This window comes from Dipodomys spectabilis, unplaced genomic scaffold (genome assembly GCF_019054845.1).
Source record: "Dipodomys spectabilis isolate Male_0828 unplaced genomic scaffold, ASM1905484v1 ptg000043l, whole genome shotgun sequence".
Classification (NCBI taxonomy): Eukaryota; Metazoa; Chordata; class Mammalia; order Rodentia; family Heteromyidae; genus Dipodomys; species Dipodomys spectabilis.
The window spans coordinates 7367407-7394443 of NW_024870720.1; the positions used below are offsets into that span (position 1 = coordinate 7367407).

At 44.7% G+C, this 27037-nt stretch overlaps 1 protein-coding gene across 2 annotated transcripts; it reads right to left on the reverse strand.

Moving 5' to 3' along the window:
- Positions 1-142: 142 nt before the first annotated feature.
- Ugdh (UDP-glucose 6-dehydrogenase) lies at positions 143-26670 on the reverse strand. 2 transcript variants are annotated; one of them, XM_042678396.1, is made up of 12 exons: positions 26508-26670; positions 19536-19704; positions 16306-16407; positions 11549-11749; positions 11126-11323; positions 9168-9315; positions 7419-7513; positions 4906-5036; positions 3672-3805; positions 3038-3129; positions 2829-2939; positions 143-500 (listed from the first exon to the last, which is right to left on the reverse strand). In XM_042678396.1, the coding sequence occupies exons 2-12, from the start codon at positions 19695-19697 to the stop codon at positions 390-392; spliced, it is 1485 nt and encodes a 494-aa protein (XP_042534330.1). In that variant the 5' UTR covers positions 19698-19704; positions 26508-26670; the 3' UTR covers positions 143-389. The 2 variants fall into 2 exon arrangements, with proteins under 2 accessions (XP_042534330.1, XP_042534329.1); XM_042678395.1 differs by having other exon boundaries at positions 26394-26670.
- Positions 26671-27037: the final 367 nt, after the last annotated feature.

The window sequence follows — 27037 nt, forward strand, 5'->3', positions numbered from 1 at the left end:
GTTTGAAGCCAGCCCCTTATGACTGTTACCTTCACTTAACCACCAAAATTGCCAGAAGTGAAGCTGTGGTTCAAGTGGTAGAGCACTAGCCCCGAGTATAAAAGCTCAGGGACAGTGCCTAGCCCAAGTTAAAGCCCCAGGATCAGCATACAAAAAAATGAGGTTTAATTTTGCTTTTACAAAAAACTTGACACCATTAAAACAAACATGATTGTTTTCTACTTATTAAACTGCAGAGCTAACAATAATATAAAAATATGTAAAAAATATTGATTCATAATTACCAGATATACTAATATCCATGTAGCTAGTATAAATCTGATGATTAAAAAAATAGTTTCATTAAACAATGAAGTACCAAAATAATCATAGGTAAAAAACAGCAATGCCTATACTTTAGGTTTCTTGTTAGGTGGGTCTTGAAGACTAAACTTTGGAATTTCACCAGAAGGAGTATATGGAATTCTTTTTGAAGACACCTTTTTGCCAATCGTTTCAATCTGAAGAGAAAAATATTTTAAAAAGAGAAATATTAGTAATCACAACACATATGCACACATATTTATATATACATATATATTTAACAACTCTGTAATGCAGGGCAGAAACACAGATAATATCTACCACTGATCAACTTCCCAGCCCTTTTTTTTTTTTTAAGACACTACTTCAGGTGCTTGTTGTTGGCTTTATTTTTTAGTTATTTATTTATTGTCATGGGGCTTGAACTCTAGGCCTGGGCACTGACCCTGAGCTCTTCAGCTCAAGGCTAGCTCTCTACCACTTTGAGCCATAGTGCCATTTCTGGTTTTCATTGGAGATAAGAGTCTCATGGACTTTCCTGCCCAGGCTGACTCTGAACTGCTATCCTCAGATCTCAGCCTCCTGAGTAGCTAGGATTATAGGCATAAGCCACTGGCACTTGGCTCTGGCTTTATTCTTTTTAAGAAAATAAAGCCCAGGGGAATCAAGTAGGAGGGAAAAAACCTACTTGGTCTTAATTTTTTTTTGGGGGGGAGGGGTCCAGTCGTGGAGCCTGAACTCTGGGCCTGGTCACTGTCCCTCAGCTCTTCAGCTCAAGGCTAGTGCTCTACCACTTAAGCCACAGTGCCACTTCCGGCTTTTTTTTCTGCTTATGTGGTGCTGAGGAATCGAATCCAGGGCCTCATGCATGCAAGGCAAGCGCTCTACCACGGAGCTACCTTCCCAGCCCGTTGGTCTTAATTTTTTAAAAAGACTCTAGTTGGTTTGTAATGGTGAGTTTATCTCCCTTCGAAAGCAGAATTGTTGTTTTTTCTTTTTAACTAGAAATTATTCAATTCTGACTCAAAAACAAAGAAGGGGCTTCTGCTTTATGTTAGCTCATTGTCTTATCTAGTGATAACACACTGTAGTGAATCTAGCCTGGCTGATTTCTAAACCTAGTAGGGAAAGTTAACTATTCTAACTAGTCACAAAGAAAAACTTTTTGTTCAATGCTGTGGTACTCAGTGTTTGTCTAGACATTCGAACTATGTCTCCAGCTCTTGTTCTGTTTTTTGTCTCTCTTTTTTTTTTTTTTTTTTTGCCGGTCGTGGTGCCTGAACTCTGGGCCTGGGCGCTGTCCCTCAGCTCTTCAGCTCAAGGCTACCACTCTACCACTTGAGCCACAGTGTCACTTCCGGCTTTTTCTGCTTATGTGGTGCTGAGGAATTGAACCCAGGGCCTCATGCATGCAAGGCAAGCGCTCTACCACTGAGCCACCTTCCTAGCCTTTCTGTTTTGTTTTTTGAGATAGAGTCTTACTAACTTTGCCACGGCTGGGTCTCCTCCATTTCTCACTCATCCTGCCTTCATCTTCCCGAGAGACTGGGAGGACGAGCCTGACCCACCACACCCAGCTTCTCAAAATCCTTTGACTGTTTCCTCTGGACAACTTGTTCCCCCAGAAGAGAAATTCAAGCAACTAGGGAAAATATATCTTACATCATAGAAAGACTTAAATTCCAGAATTTAAGTCATAATGGGGAAAATCACGCTGTGACTCAGAGGGGTGGGTTATGGTGAGTCGCCAAAGTCTGTGGGACACTCAGCAGACACGTATGTGACTCATGAATGAGAAGAGAGCTCTGGATCAGAAGTGAGAAGGACCTTACGCAAGCCTGTGCAGGGCTGGGAGAAGCAGATGTGGTATTTCTGAGTAGCAGATGAAGCCTAACTGGACCTCCTTCAAGCAAGACAGTGCATGGAGATGCATCGGCCAGCTATTGGATGGTGCCTGCTCTCTACCTGGGGTAGGCACGATGCTGACAGCAATCTCCTGCCATACTCACTCATCCTCCCTAACCTGACCCCTCTTGCTCCACAGGCAGCCTGACCTGACAAAGTGGAAAGCAACTGCTTATTCGTATTGGTGCAAGTCCTGGTAGGACTGAGAATATTGCCGGACACCAATGCTCTGTTCTGGCTGAGACTTGTGTGGTCTTCTCAAAGACTCCATGATTGACAAATGAGAACAGGCTGGTCTCACTGAAGCGCCATGCTCTTATTTCCGACTTCACTGAGCATCTCCAGGGTGTGGCTGGAACAGCAGGTGGTCACCCAAGGCCCCGCCCCTTCATTTCTTCAGGCAGTCGGGGATGTGGAGGGTAGATTTTTCCCCACATTGGGAAGGGGGGGGCGGAGGGGACACACAAGCACAGCTCCCAAGGCTGAGTATTCCCTCCATCACCATAGCCACCCCCACCCCATGCCCAGACCCTCGGAAAGCTAGAAAGGACACCTCGGCTGAGCTGGCAATAATAACAGCCAAGAGTGACATCACAGGGTAACTTCAAGATGCTGATTACCTGGAAGCCAATGGTCTGCAGCTCGCTGTGGAGCCCATCCAGCACACGCCGCCCATCAAAGATGAAGGCTGGCTTCAGCATTCTCTTATGAATGCGTTCATAATCCAGTTCCTGGAAAGACACCAAAGGAGCAATGAAACATACGCATGAAGACAACCCCGATACTACAATGCCTCTAGAAGATAACTCTGTCATCTCTGTCACCTCACCTTGAACATGTCCCACTCAGTGCAAATGACAACAGCATGGGCGCCATCACACGCTTCATATGGATCCTTGGAAATGGTCACAAGTTGGGCCACTGGAACAACAGCAGCAAGAAAGTTCGCTTGAGTTAGGTATTCAGCATCAGGGTTGTAAAGCTCTGAGTGCCTGACAGGTGGAGCCGTGCGTTTGAAGTCAGTCAATGGGGAGAGGGAAACAGGGAGCTACATCCCAGCCCCCACCAAAGTGGCTGGACTTGCCAGGCTGCTGTTGGCTCACGCCTGTAATCCTAGCTAATCAGGAGGCTGAGATCTGAGGATTGCAGGTGGAAGCCAGCCCAGGCGGGAAAGTCTGAGAGAGACTCTGGACTGCTGGAGGTGGAGGTGTGGCTCAAGTGCTAGAACACTACGGGCTTGAGAGAAAAAAAAAAAAAGGCTTAGGAACAGTGCTCGGGCACTGTCCCCACGGCTGACGGCTTCAAGTTGAGGACAGCGTGTCTCAGAGTTGAATTTCAGAGAAATGCAGTTGAGCAGAGGACAGTGCAGTGACAGAAATGCTGAAGATGGAACAGCCAGACCTTTCTAGAGAACTGTGGCAGTGTGTGCACAAAACGACTCTCAAGGTTACTCCTAGCCCCACCTTGGTCGTCCTGGGAGACGCCGGGATGGGAGAGATCCACTACGATCTGCTCGCGGGGCACTTTGGGGTCATAGATGTGGAGATGGGCGCCCTCGTCCATCAGGTACTTGCTGATGTAGATGCTGGAGGACTCTCTGCAGGAACAAACCAGTGCCGCTGGAAATGGACGCCTCTTCTACTTCACCCTCCCTCCCTCCCTTCCTTTTCTTTTAATTGGGGCCAGGAGATAGAGCCGTTGGGACAGGCTCTTACTACAAAGCCCAGGCTGGTCTTGAACTCTCCCTCCTGCTGCCTGCCAAGTGGTATGATTAATTACAGACATCACTGCCATGCTTGGCTAGCTTTGGCATTATATCCTAATTCTATAAGATGCAGATAAGATTTTATTTCTTAAGTTACCTAGTGAGATAAGAATCCTTTTTTTTATTATATAAACAAAATATATCCAATACAACATAATGAACATATTAATGACAAGTATATAATTGGTGTTAACATAATAGTATGTACTAATACTACACTAATGTATCTTATTATATAAAATGTTCTAGGCCTGTAGCTGGGCGCCAGTGGCTCACGCCTGTAATCCTAGCTACTCAGGAGGCTGAGATCTCAAGATCTCGGTTTAAAGCCAGCTCGGGCAGGAAAGTCTGTGAGACTCTTATCTCCAATAAACCACTAGAAAACCAGAAGTGGCGCTGTGGCTCAGGCGGTAGAGCGCTCCGCCTTGAGCTGAAGAGCACAGGGACAGCGCCCAGGCCCAGAGTTCAGGCCCCACGACCGACCAAAAAAAAAAAAAAAAAATGTCCTAGGCCTCTAATTTTTTTTCTTACTATCATTTCTTTTTTTTGGTGCCTGTCCTGGGACTTGAACTCTAGGCTTGGGCACTGATCCTGAGCTTTTCTGTGCTCAAGGATAGCACTTGCCCACTTGAGCCACAGTTCTACTGTTGACTTCTTTTGGTGGTTAATTGAAGATAACAGTCTCAAGGACTTTCCTGCCCCAGCTGGTTTTGAACTGTGATCCTCAGATCTCAGTCCCCTAACACTAGGCTTATAGGCGTGAGCCACTAGTGCTCAGCTCTTACTATCATTTCGATTGCTTTACATTAAACACATCCCACTCAGTGCCAATATGTACAGAAGTCACATGCATTTCTACAGACGCATCCACACCTGGCCAGGATAAGAGATAACGCTCTAACAAGGTTTGAACTGTGTTAAAGAACTGATACCTCGTATCACCAGTGTCCTTTTTGAATGCAAACCCCAAAATAGCTATCTTCTTATCAGTCACTGTATTGAACAAACAGTCTATGATCCGGGAAGCAAACCTCCTCCTCTGGTAATCGTTCATGTCTATGACCTGAAACGAAAGGGACAACTGTGCTCTTAGACTGCATTTATTATTTTGAGATTTTATTTACTTATTTATTTTTGCCACTCCTGGGGCTTAATTAAGCTCACAGCCCCGGCATTGTCCTTGAGTTTCTCTGTGCTCAAGGCTAGTGCTCTATGGAGCCACAGAGCCACTTCTGGCTTTTTCTGTGTATGTGGTACTGAGGAATCGAACCCAGGGCTTCATGCATGATAGGCAAGCACTCTACCACTAAGCCCCATTCCCAGCCAAAAGATTTGTTTTGTATTAGCATGCATTAGTTATACATAGGGGAGGGGGTGGTTCAGTGTGACAGTTCTATAGGTCCCAACAATATATCCTATCAACCAACAAGTTTCATTTCAACAAGTTAAGGTTCATTCTTCTATTGTTCTGTGTGCACAAAAAATACTTTGATCATATTGTAGCATTATTACTCTTGTATGTGTGTGTGGATGCTAGTACTGGGGTTGAACTCAGGATCCCAGCACTAACCCTGAGCTTTTTTGCTCAAGGCTGATGCCTTACCACTACAGCCACAGCTCCACTTTTGGCTTTTAGTGATTAATTGGAGATAAGTTTCAAGGATTTTCCTGCCCAGGATGACGTTGAACCGCTATCCTCAGATCTCATGAGTATTGCCACCCAGGATGGGAAGATTAGGCTTGAAGGACAGCTGCTGTCAACTTCAAGCACATTTTATATTCTGTTTTCAATTGAAAACATTATGTCATCATGATATTCCATGCCATTACAAGTTATTGTATTCACAAACTATTTTATGTATCCATTAGTCTCATAAATAAATTGATTTACTTTTTGTTGTTGTTGTTGTTGGTTGTAGGGCTTGGACTCTGGGCATGAGCACTGTCCCTGAGCACTTCAGTTCAAGGTGAGCTCTCTACCACTTTAGCCACAGCGCCATTTCTGGTTTTCTGGTGGTTAATTGGAGATAAGAGTCTCACAGACTTTCCTGCCCAGACTGGATTTGAACCAGGATCCTCAGATCTCAGCCTCCTGAGTAGCTAGGATTATAGACAAGAGCCACTGGCGCCCTGCCTGATTTACATTTTTTAAAAAAAGTTAGCTAGACCTTACCTCAAAGAACTAGGAGGGCATAGTGACACCTTCCTATAATCCCAACTATTTATGAGACTGAAATAGGCTTAAAGTCTGAGGCTAGTCCTAGTCAAACATGCAAGATCCAGCCTGAAAATAACTAAAATAGTATGGAGGACATGTGCTCTCTCAGACCAAACCCCAGCACTGACCAAGAGGGAAAACATTCAATTTGAAAAGAAAATGGTGGTTTATGCCTGTAATCCTAGCTACTCAGGAGGCCGAGATGTGAAGACCGTGGTTTGAAGCCAGCTTGAATAGGAAAGTCTGTGAGACTGTTATCTCCAACTGACCACCAAAAAGCCAGAAGTAAACTATGGTTCAAGTGGTAGAGAATTAGGCTAGAGCACGAAAGCTCAAGGCCAGTGCCCAGCCCCTGAGGTCCAGCCTCACGACTGGCACATACAGGAAAACAAGTGCAATCCATTTGAAAGTATCACACTGTACATTCTTCCTTAGTTATAGCTTTTCTGGTAGAGAATTATAATTCAGGATTATACTAATTCTTGATTTACTTGGGAAGGAAATTTAATTATAAAATTATAAGAAATATTGATGTGTCAGAAATATCTATCATAGTCAATTAGCCAGAAAAAAAAAAGGCTAAATCAAAAACAGATGCCAGGGCTGGGAATGTGGCTTAGTGGTAAAGTGCTTGCCTGGCATGCATGAAGCCCTGGGTTCGATTCCTCAATACCACATAAACAGAAAAAGCCAGAAGTGGGGCTGGGGCTCAAGTGGTAGAGGGCTAGCCTTGAGCAAAAGAAGCTCAGGGACAGTGTCTAGGTCCTGAGTTCAAGCCTCAGGAGTAGGGGGGAAAAAAAGAGAGAGAGAAGAAAAAAAAAGACAAAACATGCCAATAAGTAAATCTGAAATAAGTAAATTGAGCTCCTGGAATAAACTTCACTAAAAGCATTACACCAAGGGTAACATGTTTAATTGGAATCTAACCAGAAGTTATTGACTATCCAGATTAATGAATACAAGCTGGGCACCAGTGCCTCATGCCTGTAATGCTAGCTACTCAGGAGGCTGAGATTTGAGGATTGCAGTTTGAAGCCAGCCCACAGAGGAATGTCTGTGAGACTTTATCTCTGGTAAACTACTCAGAAAAAACTGAAAGTGGTGCTGTGGCTCAAGTGGTAAAGCACTACTTGCCTTGAGCACAAAGATGCTCAGGGACATTGGCTAGGCCCTGAGTTCAAGCCCCAGGAGCAGCAAAAACAAAAACAAAAAAAGATTATTTAATACCTGTTGCCAATAACGAGCTACTTCAGGCAAATTCAGAGCCTCGCAGAGATAAACCAAATTTAGAACATCTTTTTGGAAGCAGCTCCCACCAAATCCTGAAGAAAGAGAAATGTGGTATTTTCATGAGTCCAAAACTGAATCATGGGACAAATTTTACAGTACATCATAGGGCTTGTACTACATGTTTTTTCAGTAACAAAATTCAGATATTAAAAATTAATATATTTACCAGGCTCTGGTGGCTCACAACAGCTACTTAGGAGGCTGAGATCTAAGGATTGCAGTTTGAAGCCAGCCCAGCCTGTGAGACTCTATTTTTTTTCTGTCATGGGGCATTGTCCCTCAGCTCTTCAGCTCAAGGCTAGCACTCTACCACTAGAGCCACAGCGCCATTTCCAGTTTTCTGGTGGTTAATTGGGCTGGGAAGGTGGCTCAGTGGTAGAGCGCTTGCCTTGCATGCATGAGGCCCTGGGTTCGATTCCTCAGCACTACATAAGCAAAAAGAAAAAAGCCAGAAGTGGCGCTGTGGCTCAGGTGGTAGAGTGCTAGCCTTGAGCTGAAGAGCTGAGGGACAGTGACCAGGCCCAGAGTTCAGGCCCCATGACTGGACCTACCCCCCACCCCCCCCCAAAAAAAATAAAAAGTTTCACCGACTTTCCTGCCCATCTGGCTTTGAACCACAATCCTCAGATCTCAGCCTCCTGAGTAGCTAGGATTACAGGCATGAGCCACAGGCACCCAGCTCAGTCTGTGAGACTCTTATCTCTACCTAACCACCAAAAAAAGCTGAAAGTGGAGCTATGGCTCAAGTGTAGAGAGCACTAGCCTGGAGCAGAAAAAGCTCAGGTCCTGAGTTCAAGTCCAAGGACCAGCACCAAAAAAAAAAAAAGTATAAACAGCCAGGGGGGCCAGTGTTGAGGCTATATATGACATATAGCTCTAGAAACACTAGAAAGTCTGCCTGTTGCCCAGTGTGTAAAATATTCTATTTGTGAAATATATACATTGGCAGGTTCCTCAAGCATCTGCACATTGCTACATGTACTTCTTACATGTATCTTACTTCTTATTTAATATATATTATTGGTCTACTACCTGTCACCTCAAGTTTTCCCTCCACGCTTGTGAGGGCATTGTGGCCTCCCTATGGGAAAACATTAGATGGCATTTTGGCCTGTGCCTGGAGGCTCAAAGCTGTAATCCTAGCTACTCAGGAGGCTGAGATCTGAGGATCAAGGTTTGAAGCCAGCCTGTGGAGGAACGTCTGTGAGGCCCTGATCTCCACTAAAAGCTACCAAACAATCTGGAAGCTGAAGCATGGTCCAAGTGGTAGAGTGCTAGCCCTGAGCAGAAGAAGGTCACAAGGGACAGAGCCCAGGCCCTGAGCTCAAGTTCCAGTACCAACACACACAAAGCACAACAATGTGAGAAACATGGCACTAAATTATTACAAAAAGCACAGTGCTCACATGCACAAACTGGCACATGGGGGCTGGGAAGGTGGCTCGGTGGTAGAGTGATTGCCTTGCATACATGAGGCCCTGGGTTTGATTCCTCAGCACCACATAAGCAGAAAAAGCTGGAAGTGATGCTTTGGCTCAAGTGGTAGAGTGCTAGCTGAAGAACTGAGGGACAGCGCCCAGGCCGAGTTCAAGCCCCACGACTGGGGGGGAAGGGGAAGAGAATTTCATAAAGTTAGAAATCCAGTTAAGTGAAGCCTCTTCAGGTAGAGAAAAGAATTTAACTTACCCACACTGGCTTTCAGGAACTTATTTCCGATCCTCTGGTCCATGCCGATAGCCGTGGCCACCTCCTCCACATCAGCCCCTGTAGCTTCGCACAGAGCACTGATGGAATTGATGCTGCTGATTCTCTGGGCAAGAAATGCATTTGCTGCCTTTAATAAGAGAGGGGGAGAAGCAGAATAAGCCGAAGTAGAAACTTGAGACATAGTATTCCACTTCACCAAGTTGACCTGAATTAGTAAAGAGATATGAATGCTACTGAGGGCTTGACTTGAGAAGACAGGGTGTGGTCTCCTCAATCAGGAAAAGACCAATGATCACCAGGGAATGAAAGCAGAAAAGAGGGATGAACACATTCTTACAGTAGTGTATCATCCGTAGCAGCTAACATTTGATTCAAATGTGACAATTTTCTTGAATACCTTATAGTCTATGTGATCCTCTTTGTGAAAATTATTTTATAACTCAAATGTGCAAAAAATACTTTCTTCAAAAGTATAAACTTTTAAGTCAGGCACCAATGGCTCACACCTGTAATCCTAGGTAGTCAGGAAGCTGAGATCTTAGGTTCAAAGCCAGCCCGGGAAGGAAGTCCATGAGACTCTTCTTTCCACTTAACCACCAGAAAACTGTAAGTGGCTCAAGTGGTAGAGCGCTATCCTTGAGCTGAAGAGCTGAGGGACAGCGCCCAAGCCCAGAGTTCAATCCTCAGGACTGGCAAAAATAGATAGATAGATAGATAGATAGATAGATAGATAGATAGATAGATAGATAGATAATCTGTGAGTCAGACATGGTGGTGCATAACTGTGATTCCAGCACTTGGGAGACTGAAGAAGGAGAATCATGAGCTCCAATTCACCCTCTACTACACTGTCTCAAAACACTGTCTCAAAAACAACCAGAAAAGCCAGATATGGGTAAATCACACCCATAATCCTAGCTACTGAGGAGGCTGAGATCCAGAGGATTTCAATTCAAAATTTGCCTAGGTAGTAAAATCCACAAGATTCCATCTCCAAATGTAACTAGCAAAAAGTGGAGCTGGAGGCATGTCTCAAGTGGTAGTGCCATGGACAAGCAAGCTTGCTCAAGTAAACTCAAGAACCTGAGTTCAAATCCTGTTCTAGCCAAAATTAAAACAAAAAACAATCCTACCACCTGGCGCTGGTGGCTCACGCCTGTAATCCTAGTTACTCAGGAGGCTGAGATCTGAGGATCGCGGTTCAAAGCCAGCCCGGGCAGGAGAGACCGTGAGACTCCTATCTCCAATAAACCACCAGAAAACCAGAAGTGGCGCTGTAGCTCAAGTGGTAGAGTGCTCGCCTTGAGCTGAAGAGCTGAGGGACAGCGCCCAGGCCCAGAGTTCAAGCCCCACGGCCGACCAAAAAAAAAAACAATCCTATACCTAAATTTGTCAAGCTTAAGGGAAATAAACACTTGGCTTTAAATTTAATGGAAAGTATTGATCCTATAATCCCAGCTATCTAAGAGGATCACTTAAGCCCAGGAGTTAGGAGGATAGCTTGGACCAAATAGACTAAACAGAATGACCCCATCCCAAAAAGAACAGTGCAAGTAGCTCACATCTGTAATCCTAGCTACTCAGGAGGCTAAAATCTGAGGATCACAGTTGAGAGCCAGCTTGAGCAGGGAAGTCCATGAGACTCGTATCTCCAATTAACAACCAGTAAACTGGAAGTGAAGCTGTGGCTCAAAATGGTAGAGCAGTAGTTTTGAACAAAAAGCTCAAGGACAGCACCCAGGCCCTGAGTTCAAGCCCCACAAATGACCAAAAAAAAAAAAAAATGTTTAAAAAATGAGGTGTGGTGGTGCAAACCTGTTATTCCAGTGCTCAGGAAGGAGACACAAGAGGATCACAGGTTTGAGGTCAGCCTGAATTACATAAGACTTTGTCCAAGAACAACAAGTTTAAAGAACAGTGGAAATCCATGCACTAACCAGTTTGGAAAGCTCTGATGACCAAGTGTTGGTGGTGAGGATCTTTTCTTTGGGAACCCAGTGCTCATACACAGCGCACAGCGCCTGCACAGCTCTCCGGCCCTCTGGGGTTTCATCCCCTCCAATCAGTACTCTGTCTGGGTTCTTGAGGTCCTTGATGGCTGTTCCCTCTGCCAAGAACTCAGGGTTGGACAGCACCTAGAACCCCAATGCAAAGGAGAGTTTTAGGCTAGAATTAATCACAAGAAACTTGAAGGCATCAGTATTTACAGAAGAACCAGACTCTAATGCGTACAGATAAATATGTGTGTGTCTATATGTATGTATATATATACATACATTTGCATTGTATATGTATATGTATATATATATAACATATTCTGTATATTGTATATATATAAACAAATGTACACACTCACATACCTGTAAATTCAAATCTGGTTTTGTGTTTGCATCAAATATGCGGCGAATGCTTTCTGCAGCACGCACTGGAACCGTGCTTTTCTCAGTCACAATCTTGTATCCATTGGAGTTTTTCACAATGCGTCTAGCACATGCTTCGATGTACTTCAGGTCTGCTGCCCGGCCTTTCCCCATACCATAGGTTTTTGTCGGAGTATTCACCTGATGAAGAAGAGAACCTGTGAGACGCTCAGTGGTTTCCAGAGTATTTCCTTGGTCTATCCCACGTTATCACCAGATAGTGTGAAATCAGGTACCATCCATGTGTATGGTTTTCACACTCTAATATGTCCATGGAAATAACTCTCTTATTTATTTATTTATTTTTGGCCAGTCCTGAGGCTTGAATTCAGGGCCTGGGCACCGTCCCCGAGCTTCTTTTGCTCAAGGCTAATACTCTACCACTTGAGCCACAGTGTCACTTCTGGTCTTTCCTGTTTATGAGGTACTGAGGGATCAAACCCAGGGCTTCATGCATGTTAGGCAAACAATCTACCACTAAGCCACATTCCCAGCCCCAAATAATACTTTTTTTTTTTTTGCTTTTGCAGTTTTTAATTAAGATTTTTATTATGAAAATACTGTACAAAGGGGTTACAGTTACATAAGCAAGGAAATGAGTACATTTCTTATCCAGCATTGTTGCCTCCTCCTTTGTTTTTCCCTTACCATCCCTTCCCTCCCACCTCCTCAGCTACATCCCCTACCCCCACCCACCCCCAAATAATACATTTTATAAATATAATCACTAGAAGAAACATCTGCAGAACTCATTCAATACATTTTTGCTGAGTAGCTACTGTACTGGAATAGGCAGGTACAAACTATGCCCTTGAGATAATAAGGAATGAGAAAGTTCTCATCTAAAGGAAGGCACTGAAATGAAGCTTTCTCTACTTTTCCTTATCGTATGCAATATACTATCATAGTCCTTAAAAATAAACTTTAAAATTCTTTACCATTCCTAAGCAGACACTGGTGGCTCACCCCTGTAATCCTAGCTACTCAGGAGGCTGAGTTCTGAGTATCACAGTTCAAAGCTAGCCCAGGCAAGAAAGTCCATGAGACTCTTATCTCCAATAACCACTCAGAAAATCAGAAGTGGTGCCGTGGCTCAAGTGGTAGAGTGCTAGCCTTGAGCTGAAGAACTGAGGCACAGCACCCAGGCCCAGAGTTTAAGCCCACAACTGGCCAAAAAAAAAAAATCTTCACCATTCCTTATTTTTATGATATTAATAGCATTCTGAAACTGTGGCATCATTCACAAAGGCTTTCTTTTTTGTCGTTGTTGGTAGTGGAGCTTGAACTTAGGACCTGGGTACGTTCCCTGAGCTTTTTCACTCCAGGCTAGCACTCTACTACTTTGAGCCCCAACTCTACCTCCAGTTTTCTGATAATTAGTGGGAGGTAAGAGTCTCACCGACACTCCTGCCTGGGCTGGTTTTGAACTGTGATCCTAGATTACAGCCTCCTAAGTAACTAGGATTACAGACACAAGCTCTGGCACCTGGCCTGGCTTCCTTAATTTGTTAAAAGGACTCATAGTTTATTTTTCTTTCTTTTCTTTCTCCCCTGTGCTGGTACCATGCTCATGCTTGGCTTGCTTCCTCATGGCCAGCGCTCTACCACTTGAGTCATACCTACAGTCCAGCATTTTACTTATTAATAGGAGATAGAATCTTGAGAATTTTTCTGTCCAGGCTGTAATTGTATTTTATTATAATCCTCAGATCTCAGCCTCCTGAGTAGCTAGGATTACAGGCCTGCACTACTGGCATCCAGTGCTAAGTGCTAAGCATTTATTTCTCGGCTTTATCAGTAACATGTTAATATTGGAGGCAGGCTTCCTCTGTTTCAGTGACTATTAAAAAATGAAAATCACATGCTCTGGAAAAATTAGCTCAAGTGTTACAATGCTTTTGAAGTACTCTAAAAAGTAAACAGCTTAATGAGAATATATAGAATTTTTTTATTGTTCATATTGTTGTTTTGACACAAGATCTTGTCACATAGATCAGGCTGGCCTGGGCCCTGTGACCCTCAGCCTCCTTAATAGCTGCGATCTTACGAGTGTCCTAGTATACCACAGATAGAAATGATTTTGAACTACCATTAAGGAACACTAATTCTCTTCCCTTGATGACCTTACCACCTAATGAGAGACTAAGTAAAGGAACCAAGAAAAATAAATCAGAAGTTGAATATGAAATTGATCTGTGAAAAGCAAGAGGACAAAGTTCTTTATATGCATGGAGTGATAGCATATCCCTTAGATATGGAAGGCAGGGGACGAGGGTGCAGAGGAGGTAAGTGAAACTGGCTGGAGATGGGAGATGATCAGACAATTTTCCCTAGTAAAGGAGCTCTGAGATAAAAATGATTCTCTCTTTACCAAGCGTTGGTGGCTCACGCCTATAATCCTAGCTACTCAGGATCTGAGGATCATGGTTCAAAGCCAGCCTGGGCAGGAAAGTCTGTGAGACTCTTATCTCCAATAAAGCACTAGAAAACTGGAAGTGGCACTGTGGCTCAAGGGGTAGAGCACTCGCCTTGAGCTGAAGAGCGCAGGGATAGCGCCCAAGCCCAGAGTTCAAGCCCTACCACCGACAAAAAAAAAAAAAAGATTCTCTTACAATAATTTGGGGCATCTATAATAGACAAAAGACAATGCCAAAAGATAATAGCTCTGATGCTCCTTCCCTTAGTTACTGGGATCTGGGAGTGGTTGGCTCAACCACAGGAAGCACCTCAGTGTATGTTACCACAACTCACCAAGGCCCTCAGAGAATGATCTAACAAACTCCACCACTGTCCCAACAGGTAGATTCACTGTAGGAGTTCTTTTACAAAATAGAGATCTACTAACAGCTAGAGCTGGAGGCGTGTGTCTGCTTAAGGGTGAACCATTGCTTCTTCTATATTATTCCATCCAGAAAAAGCCATCAATCGCACAGACAAAGCCTCTGACCTAGTACACCAGGGCAACACTACAATAGATGACGGCATTTCCTCAAGGATACCTCCTGAAAGGCCTGTGCTCACTTATCACTGTGGAGGCTCTTGTTCATTGTCCTCAGCTTTGGACCAAGTCTGCTGCGACTCCATATGGATTCAACCACGCATCAAATCATGTTCATTTAGGGACAATTCCTCCTCCTACAGGATTTCAACCTGTGCCCAAAGTGCCTAAAGCTTTCCTAGATGACACATCAGTCATCTAGGATAACAGTGTAGACACTGGGTAACTTGGCCAGTCCCTCACGTAGCCTCCCAGTATCGCATTCATCCCCCCAGCCAGAACCTAGCTCCTTCCTCCACATTTACAATCAACCACATACACGCTTCATGGACACCATGATGTTTCTTTCCTTTCTCACACAAGCCTAACATTCCCTTTATTCCTAAGGTCAGAAACCACCACACCTCAGATACCAATTGGTGATACCATCATAGAAAGAAAATTTCAGTAGATGGCTACTAGGGGCAACAAGAAATAAATTGCTAAGCCATATGATAAGATAAAGGTTATCTGTGGCTAGTCTGATAACTTAGTCAACAAATACTAATCAATTTAAAATGAGTACAGGAACAGAATTTACTTGGGTAAGACATGTCTGTAAGTTTGCAAATTGATTCTCTTCACTTCAAATTATAAATATATGGGCTGGGAAGGTGGCTCAGTGGTAGAGAGCTTGCCTTGCATGCATGAGGCCCTGGGTTCGATTCCTCAGCACCACATAAACAAAAAGAAAAAAGCCAGAAGTGGCGCTGTGGCTCAAGTGGTAGAGCACTAGCCTTGAGCTGAAAAGCTGAGGGACAGCGGCCAGGCCCAGAGTTCAGGCCCCACAACCGGACCCAAAAAAAAAAAAAAAAAAAAAGAAATGTACTCATTATCTTGCCCATGTAATTGTAACCCCTCTGTACAGTATTTTCACAATAAAAAAAAAAAAAGAGTCTCACGGAGTTTTCCTGCTATGCTGGCTTTGAACTATGAGCCTTAGATCTCAGCTTCCTGAGTAGCTAGGATTATAGGCATGAGCCACCACACCCAGCTTTATTAGGACTTTATTTGAATTTATTTATTCAGTGATTTGAAATGATATGCATGACCAGATGATTATATGGTAGACAAGGAAACAATCAAAATTCAACTGGACTTCTCCTTATTAAACAATGTTGTAACTTAATAGCAAATTGAACAGTAAGAGATTTGTTTCATTTTCTGGGTGCCAATACTGGGATTGGGATTTGAACTCAAGACCTGGCTGCTGTCCCTGAGATTCTTTTGCCCAAAGCTAGTGCTCTTGGGCCACAGCTCCACTTCTGGACTTTTTGGAGATGAGAATCTCATAGACTTACTGCCTGGACTGGTTTTAAACTGTGACCCTTGGACTCAGCTGCCTGAGTAGCTAGGATTACATGTGTGAGCCACCTGTGCCTGGCCAGTAAGTTTTTTGTTTTTTGTTTGCCAGTCCTAGGGTTTGAACTCAGGGCTTGGGAACTGTCTCTCAGCTTCTTTTGCTAAAAGCTAACACTCTACCATTTGAGTCACAGGGCCACTTTTGGCTTTTTCTGTTTATGTAGTACTAAGGAATTGAACCCAGAGCCTCAGGCATGCAAGGCAAGCACTCTACCACTAAGCCACATTCCCAGCTCCTCAGTAAGTTTTATATACATATAAATGCATCAAAATTCACACAGTAAGGAAAACTACTTACAGAAATAAATACAAGATCAGCTTCTTTGATGGCTTCATCAATATTCGTAGAAAAAAATAGATTTTTTCCTCGACAGGATTCTACTACTTCTTTTAATCCTGGCTAGAAAGAAAAAGGGAAAAGATTTTTTCATACAGCTTACCAGTCATATGAGATAATCTAATTAATGTTTGTTAAAAGTAAAGGATCATCTCAGGTGTGTTAGCACATACGTGTAACCCAGCATTTGGAAGGTATCCTGCCAGGGCTGGTTTTGAACCGTGATCCTCAGATCTCAGCCTCCTGAGTAGCTAGGATTACAGGTGTGAACCACCAGCGCCTGGCTATCCCTGAGTTTTTTAGCTCAAGGTTAAGCACTCTACCACTTAAGCCACACATCCACTTCCAACTTTTAGTGGTTAGAGATAGGAGTCTCATGAACTTTCCTGCCTAGGATGGTTTCAAATTGTGAACCTCAACCTTAGCCTTCTGCATAGCTAGAATTACAGGCATGAGCCACCAGTGCTTGGTAATGATTATTCAATAAATATGGTAATATCAAAATAAGAGTCAGGAGAGAGAGTTGTTTGCAGTGCTAGGGATCAAATAAATCTAGAGCCTGAGAGATGCTGCTCTCTAGTAGCACACCAACAAATAATTTTAATTGTTAAATCTTAACAATACTACTATATTATTTCTGTAATAAGTAAAAGAATACCACATTAAATCAGGGCTTTTCAAAAAGAACCTCGGGGAAGGTAGGGAGGGAAGGGATAGTAGGGGGAATAAAATGGAGGAGGTAACAATGCTCAATAGGAAGTGTACTCATTACCTTACTCCTGTAACTGTAACCCTCTGTATAGAATCTTTACAATAAAAAATTTAAAAAATAGGGCTGGGAAGGTGGCTCAGTGGTAGAGCGCATGCCTTGCATGCCAGAGGCCCTGGGTTCAATTCCTCAGCACCACATAAGCAAAAAGAAAAAAGCCAGAAGTGGCGCTGTGGCTCAAGTGGTAGAGCGCTAGCCTTGAGCTGAAGAGCTGAGGGACAGCGCCCAGGCCCAGAGTTCAGGCCCCATGACCGGACCCAAAAAAAAAAAAAAATTTTTTTTTAAATATAAATCAGGACTTTTCTTACTCATTTCTTTTCCAAATTACCACCACATTGAACCCAACCATCAAACATTAGCTGGCCTATTTTTGAACAGTTATGGGCTGGGAATGTGGCTTAGTGATAGAATACTTCCCTAGCATTCATGAAGTCCTGGGTTCGATTCCTCAGTACATACACAGAAAAAGTGAGAAGTAGTACTGTAGCTCAAGTAGTAGAGTGCTAGTCTTGAGCAAAAGAAGCTCAGGGACAGCGCCTAGGCCCACAGTTCAAGCCCCACGATCAACAAAAAATAAAAAAATTAAAAAGATTTTTTAAAATGGAGTTATAGGGGCTGGCACTGTGGCTCAAGTGGTAGAGCGCTAGCTTTGAGCTAAAGAGCTGAGGGACAGCGCCCAGGCCCAGAGTTCACACCCCATGACTGGACCCCCCCCCCAAAAAAAATGGAGTTATATGATATATGCCACTTTGTGTTTAGCAATATTACTTTTGTCAGAACTTAATAATAAACATAATAAACTTAACCAAATAATACTAATAACAAGGGGCTGGGAAGGTGGCTCAGTGGTAGAGCGCTTGCCTTGCATGCCTGAGGCCCTGGGTTCGATTCCTCAGTACCACATAAGAAAAAAGAAAAAAGCCAGAAGTGGCCCTGTGGCTCAAGTGGTAGAGCACTAGCTTTGCGCTGAGGGACAGTGCCCAGGCCCAGAGTTCAGGCCCCACGACCGGACCTAAAAAGAAAAAAAAAAAGAGCTGAGGGACAGAGCCCAGGCCCAGAGTTCAGGCCCCATGACCAGACCCCCCCCAAAAAAAATACTAATAACAAAATAATTTAAAAAAATTAATCAACTTAATCAAAATAATCACAGCCACAGTGCCACCTGGAGCCTGGGCTCTAAATGATTATTTTCCTTTTCTTTTCTGGGGGGTATTGGTGCTGGTCTAGGGACTTGAACTCAGGGCCTAAGTGCTATGCCTTTTGCTCAAGGCTAGCGTGCTACCACTTGAGCCACAGCGCCACTTCTGGCTTTTTTCTTTTTGCTTATGTGGTGCTGAGGAATCGAACCCAGGGCCTCAGGCTTGCAAGGCAAGCGCTCTACCACTGAGCCACTTTCCCAGCCCCTTGTTTTTGTTTTTTTTTAGGGGCTTGAACTCAGGGCCTGGGTGCTGTCCTTGAGCTCTTCTGCTCAAGGCTAGCACTCTACCACTTGGGCCACATCACCACTTCTGGCTTTTTCTGTTTATGTGGTACTAAGGAATCGAACCCATGTCTTCATGCAAGCACTCTACCCTAAGCCACATTCCCAGCCCCCTCTTTAAGACCTTTAAGGATGAAATGTGTTTCAGTCCTGTGGTGGCCCCAAACAGATGACTATGGATTAGTTCATCGTTTCTGAGTTGTGGCCCAACTGGAATAAGGGTTTGGGGAGCCTGTGTAAGGGAGCTGTGTGCCGTTTCTGGTTTTCTGGTGGTTAACTGGAGATGAGTATCACAGACTTTCCTGCACTGGCTAGCTTTGAATCATGATCCTGAGATTTCAGCCTCCCAACTAATGAGGATTACAGGCCTGAGCTACCAGCCCCCAGCCTACTTCTAGTTTTTTATGCTTAACTAGAGATAAGAATCCTTCAGATATATCTCAGGCTGACTTCAAACCTCAATCCTCAGTTCTTAGCCTCCTGGGTAGCTAGGATTACAGGTGTGAGCTACCAGCTCCCAGCCTACTTCTAGTTTTTTATGTTTAGAGATAAGAATCCTTCAGATATGTCTGTTCTGGCTGTCTTCTAACCTCAGTCCTCAAGATTTCAGCCTCCTGAGCAGTTAGGATTACAAGCAGGAGACACTGGTACCTGGCTATTAATTTTCTAATGTTGAGAATCATTTATTTTTTGTACATACTTGACATTTTTTAAATGTTCTAACATTATTTACATCTGCAATGCAGGGGAGGGCCTAGAATATTCTAGTCATGTGCTCTATCACTGAGCTATACCCTCAACCAATGTCAACAACATTTTGTATCTTGATTTTTTTCATCCAATTTCTTATCAGTTGTAGCCGTAGTTGTTCATGGTAATAGTACATATGTTTAACAAAGATAAAACAAAGAATAACAACCAGGAGTGGTCTGATGTATTTACCTCATAAATAGGAAGAGTTGGAGAGTTCCATGCATTGATTCTTGATTCATTAACATCAACAACAGTTACCCTGATTTCGGGGCACATATGGGCAATGACACTGCATGTGGGTCCTCCAACGTAGCCCGCACCAATGCAACAGATCTTCTTAATTTCAAACATGACTAAACTAGAGTGGAGACAGAAAGAATGAAGTGTTAGCATTAAAACGCAAAGTTGAAGAAATCACATCACACATTCATCATACTTTACAAATGTTGCCAAAGTGACAATATATCTGGAAAGATTTCCTACATTCACTCATAGAAATTACGGAAATAGTGATTAAAAAATAACATTCCAATGGGATGGCCTAACTTGTTCTCTCTCTGCTAGCCTGAAACAGATGGAAAAAATTATAGTAACTGATATTATTGGCAGAGAATCATAAGGATTATAATGACTTAATACTTAGAAAGTCAAGAAGCAAATTACAGTCAGTTTAATAAACTAGGACAACTTCAATCTCTGATGGAAAGTTCCAGTGTAAATTTACAAACCAGTACAATTCTTGTTTAAAGGTTGGTGTATACAGGTAAGTTTTCAATAGGTTTGAATTGTGATAAATATTAAGAGTAGTTCCTTGAGCCAGGCATAAGTGGCTCAGGCCTAGAATCCTAGCTACTCAAAAGGCTGAGATGCGGCAATATGGATTGAAGCCAGCCTGGGCAGGAAAAGTCCATGAAACTCTTATCTCCAATTAACCACAAAAAACCAGAAGTGGAGCTGTGGTTCAAGTGGTAGAATTCTAGCCTTGAACAAAAGATGAGGGAACAGTACTCAAGTCCTTTGTTCAAGCCCCAATACTGGCAGAAGCAGAAGAAGAAAGACAAAGGAAGAAGAAAGAAGCAGCAGCAGGAGCAGCATTGGTGGCTCACGCCTGTAATCCTAGCTACTCAGGAGGCTGAGATCTGAGCATCATGGTTCAAAGCTAGCCCATGCAGGAAAGTTCCTGAGACTTTTATCTCCAATTAACCACTGGAAAACCAGAAGTGGAGCTGTGGTTCAAAGTGACAGAGTACTAACCTTAAGCAAAAGAATTTAGGGACAGTGCCAGGCCCCAGGTGAGAGGAAGAGTAATTCCACAGTCCAGAACTGGCCTCTGAGATTGGACTTTCTGCTGTGGTTTGAATGTATATTCTAAGAGCAGGAGGCATGGCACAACTCAAGTGGTAAAGTCCCTACCTAGGGAGCTCAAGGCCTTGAGTTCAAACCCCATTACTATTCCCTCCAAAAAAAGAATGTTTACCCAAAACGTGTGCTACAAACTTAATTCCTAAAGGTCGGGAATTTGAGGCCTTAACAGGAATTCTTTTTTTTTTTTATTTAATTTTATTGTGAAAATACTGTACAGAGTGTGGCTACAATTACATGGGCAAGATAATGAGTCAAGGGCTGGGAAGGTGGCTCAGTGGTAGAGCACTTGCCTTGCATGCATGAGGCCCTGGGTTTGATTCCTCAGCACCACATAAGCAGGAAAAAAAAGCTGGAAGTGGCGCTGTGGCTCAAGTGGTAGAGCGCTAGCCTTGAGCTGAAGAGATGAGGGACAGCGCCCAGGCCCAGAGTTCAGGCCCCACAACCGGACCCAAAAAAAAAAAAAAAGATAATGAGTACATTTCTTATCAAGCATTGTTGCCTCCTCCTTTGTTTCTCCTCAGGAATTGTTTCTTTCTGGAGTGTTCTACCTGTGTGTACAGATTAATGCCTATTCTAAGAGCTTAAAGATTCAAATTTGCTTTATTTCTCTTTGCCCCCCCTCTAGGGAATGACATAGCAAAAATGGCCCTTGCCAACGTCAGCCTTTCTATCTTGCATTTGCCAATCTCTAGAACCAAGAAATTTCTGTTACATCTCAGGAATTGTTCTACAATAGAAAACAGACTTAAGTGTCCTCTATATGCTTAGCTTGGCTTCAGCAGATTCCATTTAGGTATAGAGCAATCTTAAATTTCATTTCAACATTAATTTTAAAAAAAAGGAGACAGAGAGAGTAAAGGTTTCTGTAGTTACCAAAGATTTCACATAGATTTTCACTTTAAGTTCTTCAAAATCATTTGTGAACTACTTTACTTTGGCAACCGTCTATCTTTATTTCTGTCATCTTCTACTTTTCCATTCTACCCCTTCTACTTTCAGGCTTCAGATGCCCTACAATAGGGAAAGAGAAAACTGTACAGGTAGAAAAAGACTACAGTGGGGTCAGGTGCTGGTGATTCACGCCTGTAATCCTAACTACTCAGGAGGCTGAGATCTGAGGATCATAGTTCAAAGCCAGCCCAGGCAGAATAGTCCCTGTGAGACTCTTAATTTTTTTTTTTTTGTCAGTTGTGCCTGGGTGTGCTGTCCCTCAGCTCTTCAGCTCAAGGCTAGCGCTCTACCACTTGAGCCACAGCACCACTTCCGGCTTTTTCTGTTTATGTAGTGCTGAGGGATCAAACCCAGGGCCTCCTGCATGCGAGGCAAACGCTCTACTACTGAGCCACCTTCCCAGACCCCCCTGTGAGACCGTTATCTCCAATCAACCACTCAAAAACCAGAAGTAGCACCGAGGCTCAAGCCCTAGCCTTGAGCACAAAGAGGCTCAGGGACAATGCCCAGGCCCTAAGTTCAAGCCCTACAACCAACAAAAAAAAAAAAGAAAAAGAAAAAGAAAGACAACAGTAAAAAGAGTGAGAGGAAGGGTGAAATTGTTCAAAAGGAAATATACATTTTACCGGACTTAGGTAACTCTAAACCTTCTTTCTATCACCTTATACTACTAGTAAATTTTTTTTTTTGGTTGGTGGTGGGGCTTGAACTCTGGGCCTGAGAGCTGTCCCTGCACTCTTCAGCTCAAGGTGAGCATGCTACTACTTGAGCCACAGTGCCACTTCTGGTTGTTTTTTTTTTTGGTTCGGTCGTGGGGCCTGAACTCTGGGCCTGAGCACTGTCCCTCAGCTCTTCAGCTTAAGGCTAGCGCTCTACCACTTGAACCACAGCACCACTTCTGGCTTTTTTCTTTTTGCTTATGTGGTGCTGAGGAATCGAACCCACAAGGCAAGCGCTTGCAAGGCAAGCGCTCTACCACTGAGCCACCTTCCCAGCCCTACTTCTGTTTTTTTTTTGATGGTTAATTGGAGGTAAGAATCTCTTGGACTTTCCAGCCCAGGCTGGCTTTGAACTGTGATCCTCAGATCTCAGCCTCCTGAGGAGCTCAGATTACAGGCATGAGCCACTGGTGCGTGGCTATTAATAAAATTTTTTTAAGAGTATATGTTTTTTGTGTTTTTTTTTTGGGTCTGATCGTGAGGCCTGAACTCTGGGCCTGGGCGCTGTCCCTCAGCTCTTTAGCTCAAGGCTAGCGCTCTACCACTTGAACCACAGCGCCACTTCCGGGTTTTTTTCTTTTTCGCTTATGTGGTGCTGAGGAATCGAACCCAGGGCCTCAGGCATGCAAGGCAAGCGCTCTACACTGAGCCAACTTTCCAGCCCAAGAGTATATGTTTTTTAAAAAGACTACATTACAAGCACTAAGGGCTAACAGAGGAACTGTCTGAGAAGTTCACACCTATGTGATCCTGAATAAGCTTATCAGTAATCACTGTAGCTGCCCCCACCTTTACAGGAGCGAAGATTGGCATCTGGCTTGAGAAAAATTGTTTCTACTAGTTCCAGGACTATTTTCATACACACACACACACACAAAGCTGGTTGCTGACTGCTCACCTGTAATCATAACTACCAGGAGGTTGAGATCTAAGGATCACATGTGAATGAAGCCAGCCTGAGCAGAGAAAGTCCTGGACACTCATATCTCTAATTAACCACCAAAAAGACAGAAGTAGAGCTGTGGTTCAAGTGGTAGAGTGCTAGCCTTGAGCACAAAAGGCTCAGGGACAGCACCTTAGTTCAAGCCCAGGACTGACACACACAAACAAGAGAGTCTATCAAGTCTGATAGACAGGCCTGATGGCGCAGACCTGTAATCTCAACTCTGGGAAGGCTGACACAGGAGAATTGTGAGTTCCAGGCCAGCAGAAGTTACAAAGTGAGTTCTACCATGAAACTGTCTCAAAATAGCAAAAACAACCTGTAACATCTCCGTTAAGAGAGGCTCTGCTAACATTCATGGAATAAACATAGATCAATGTCTACTTGCAGAAACTCCTGGGCTTAAGGAGTTCACAATTTAAAAAGATGGATCAAGGTTGTTATCCACTGCTGTTCACAAGTATATTCTCAACACCTCCAATGAGGGCCCTTCCACAGGTATTAGTTAAATGAGTAACTCTTCATAAGGCCAACTTGCAGACTTCTGTTTAAGTAGTTTAGTTCACATGGCTGATCACAGAATTATTATTATTATTATTGGTGGTGGTGGTGGTGGTCATGGGGCCTGAAGTCTGGGCCTAGGTGCTGTCCCTCAGCTCTTCAGCGCAACGTTAGTGCTCTACCACTTGAGCCAAGCAACACTTCCAGCTTTTTCTGCTTATGTGGTGCTGAGGAATTGAACCCAAGGCCTCATGCATGCAAGGCAGCACTCTATCACTGAGTCACCTTCCTAGCCACTGATCATAGCATTTTAAAGCAAGCAATCTGAGTACTATCATTATCATTCCTTTTCCTTTAGCTCCCTAAAGAACTTGAGCATGTTTCCCCAGAATCTTCTTATCCACCTTGAGTGTGAGACCAGATTTCAGCTTCCCTTGCATACAGCAGCCAGCACAGTGCACTGATGGCAGGTGGACCTGTACTGGATGTGTTTTAGGACTTCCTTTTGGGTTCCTTCCTTGGCATTTTATACAAAGTGTGGCCTGCAGATCAAAGTACTGAAGTAGGTGCTTGCACTGACCATGCAAAACCAAATAAGCAATTCATGTGGAAGTTTCAACAAGAAATGTGAAGATGTGGCTTAAACATCCACAACAGATGTTTTCTGATTCCATTTTCTATATCTACTTTCATATATTTATTTGGGGTTTTGTTGTTGTTGTATGTTACCTGGGGCTTGAACTCAGGGCCTAGGCACTGTTTCTGAGCTGCTTTTGCTCAAGGCTAGCATTCTACCACCTGAGCCACAGCTTTACTTTTGGCGTTTCTGGTAGTTTGGTGGAGATAAGTGGCTCATACTTTCCTGCCCAGGCTAGCTTTGAACTTTGATCCTCAGATCTCAGCTCCTGAGTAGTTAGGATTATAAGCGTGGGCCATTGATGCCTAGCTTCTTTTATGTTTTTTTTTTCCAGTCATGGGTCTTGAACTCAGGGCCTGGGCACTGTCCCTGAGCTGCTTTTGCTCAAGGCTAGCGCTCTACCACTTGAGCCACAGCGCCACTTCTGGCTTTTTCTGCTTATGTGGTGCATGAGATCCAGGGCCTCATGCATACAAGGCAAGCACTCTACCACTGAGCCACCTTCCCAGATTCCATTAAACTCTTATCTCCAATTAACCAGCAAAAAGCCAGAAATGAAGGCAGTGGTTCAAGTGGTAGAGTGTCAGCCTTGGGCAAAAAGCTAAGGAGCAGTGCCAAGGCTCTGAGTTCAAGCCCTAGTAACTGCCCAAAAATAAATAAATAAAGCAATGAACTATCAATAGGGGAGAAAGAAATACATGGCTGGAGATGTAGTTCAATGGATAGAGCACCAGTGTAAACTTTTGGGTTGAGTCCCTAGCATAAAGAAAAAGGGAGAGGGGGCTAAGAAAGTGGCTCAGTGGTAGAGTGCTTGCCTTGTGTGCATGAGACCCTGAGTTCAATTCCTCAGCACCACATAAGCAGAAAAAGCCGGAAGTGGCGCTGTAGCTCAAGTGGTAGAACGTTAACCTTGGGCTGAAGAGCTGAGGGTTAGCGCCCAGGCCCAGAGTTCAGGACCCAGGACTGGCAAGAAGAGAGAGACAGAGAGAGAAGCAGAGACAGAGACAGAGACAGAGAGACAGACAGAAAGACAGAGAGAGACAGACAGAAAGGGAGAGGAGAAGAGGGGGAGAGAAGAGGGGGATAAGGGGAAAAGAGAGCTTGTACAAATGCACAGTGAAAGAAAACCAAGGTTAGGTTGTGTAGCACTTAAGACCAGATGCTGGGAAGTCAAAAACACATCTCAGAGCGGACAGTCAACTCTTTCATTTTACATCTCCAGAACCCTTCTGAAGAAACACCACATTACTGTTCTTTTTCATAGGGGATTTGAAGAAACTCAAAGGCTCACTGTGTCTCTGAGGTTAGCGGATAGACAGCCACTCCTCTATATCCATGAACAGCTCCCTACCACTGAACCCCTATTCTACATAATTGAATCCCATACCGGAATACCCAACCCTACTTAATCATCTGATGAGTAGATTTTTACAATTTTTCAAGATCTCACACAAACACGGTCTCCAAAAGCCTCCAAGGAAATCTTTTCCTGACCTGAGGTGAACAGATCTCTGGGGTAGCGGCCCACGGCGACCTGGTGGGCAGCACACACGGCAGTTAGGATTTCGTCCTCACACTAAGAGGGGAGGCCAGATAAAAGCGGGGCCCTCCCCCACGTCCCCTCAAGAGCAGATCTAACCCCACACAAAAGACCAGGGCCCCGAGACCCCAAGGAGGTCCCGTGGAAAGGATCGCTTCCTTCCATGGGCATTCGCTTTCCGAAACAGAGGGGAGATGTCATTGATCTCTCCAAGTGCTGTGGTGAAATGGGAAAGGCTTCGTCTCGATGGAAAGGCCGAGGCAGCCCCCTCTCCAGGGAAGCCCTGAAGCCTCCAGGGGTCGAGACGGTGAGCCCGGACGGCGCGCGCTGCCCGCCGCTGCCTGCACACCCCGCTTCCCCGCCCCTGGCCCAGCCGGGGTGCGGCGCTTACCCGCTTTTCAGCCCCGACGCGACCCCGGACAGCGTTTTCCTCCCGACCGTGCTGCAGCAGCTTCTGCAACCGCACCCGCGCTGGGCTCCGCAGGATGGGCCGGGACCCACGTACCTCGCTCAGGCTGCCAAAGGCCGCACCCCGAGCCCCTGGCCCGCGCTCGTATTTAAAGGCTCTTGCCCGAGAAGGCGGAGGCTTCATTCCCCTGCAGCCAGGCCCTCCAGGACTCTGCTCCCAGCCCCACCTCCCGCCGTACGAGGCCCGGGGCAGGCCCCGGTCGGCTCCAAGGCTGAGGGGCGTGGCCTCACGGGGGCATGGCCTCGGGGTGGAGTCACGCCCATAATCGAGCGGGGCGAATCCGCTGCGGCCACCGCGGAGGCTCCGCCCCTTCCGCGAATGGCGCTGGGCGGTACCGCGTGGGTCCGCTAGGCCCCGGGAAAGGGGAGGGAGATGGCAGCGCTTGGAGTGGGCCGGGGCCACTTCCAGGGTGCCGGGCAGCGGAGGGGCTGGGCCTCGTCGCGAAGCTCTGGCTCCTTCCCTGCCACGTTGTCCTGGCAGGTCGTCGGTGCAGAGACATGCCGCCCACCGCTGGAGTCAGGGGTGCAGTGTGCTGGGCGGGCTGCGCGCCGAGAGGACCGGAAGGT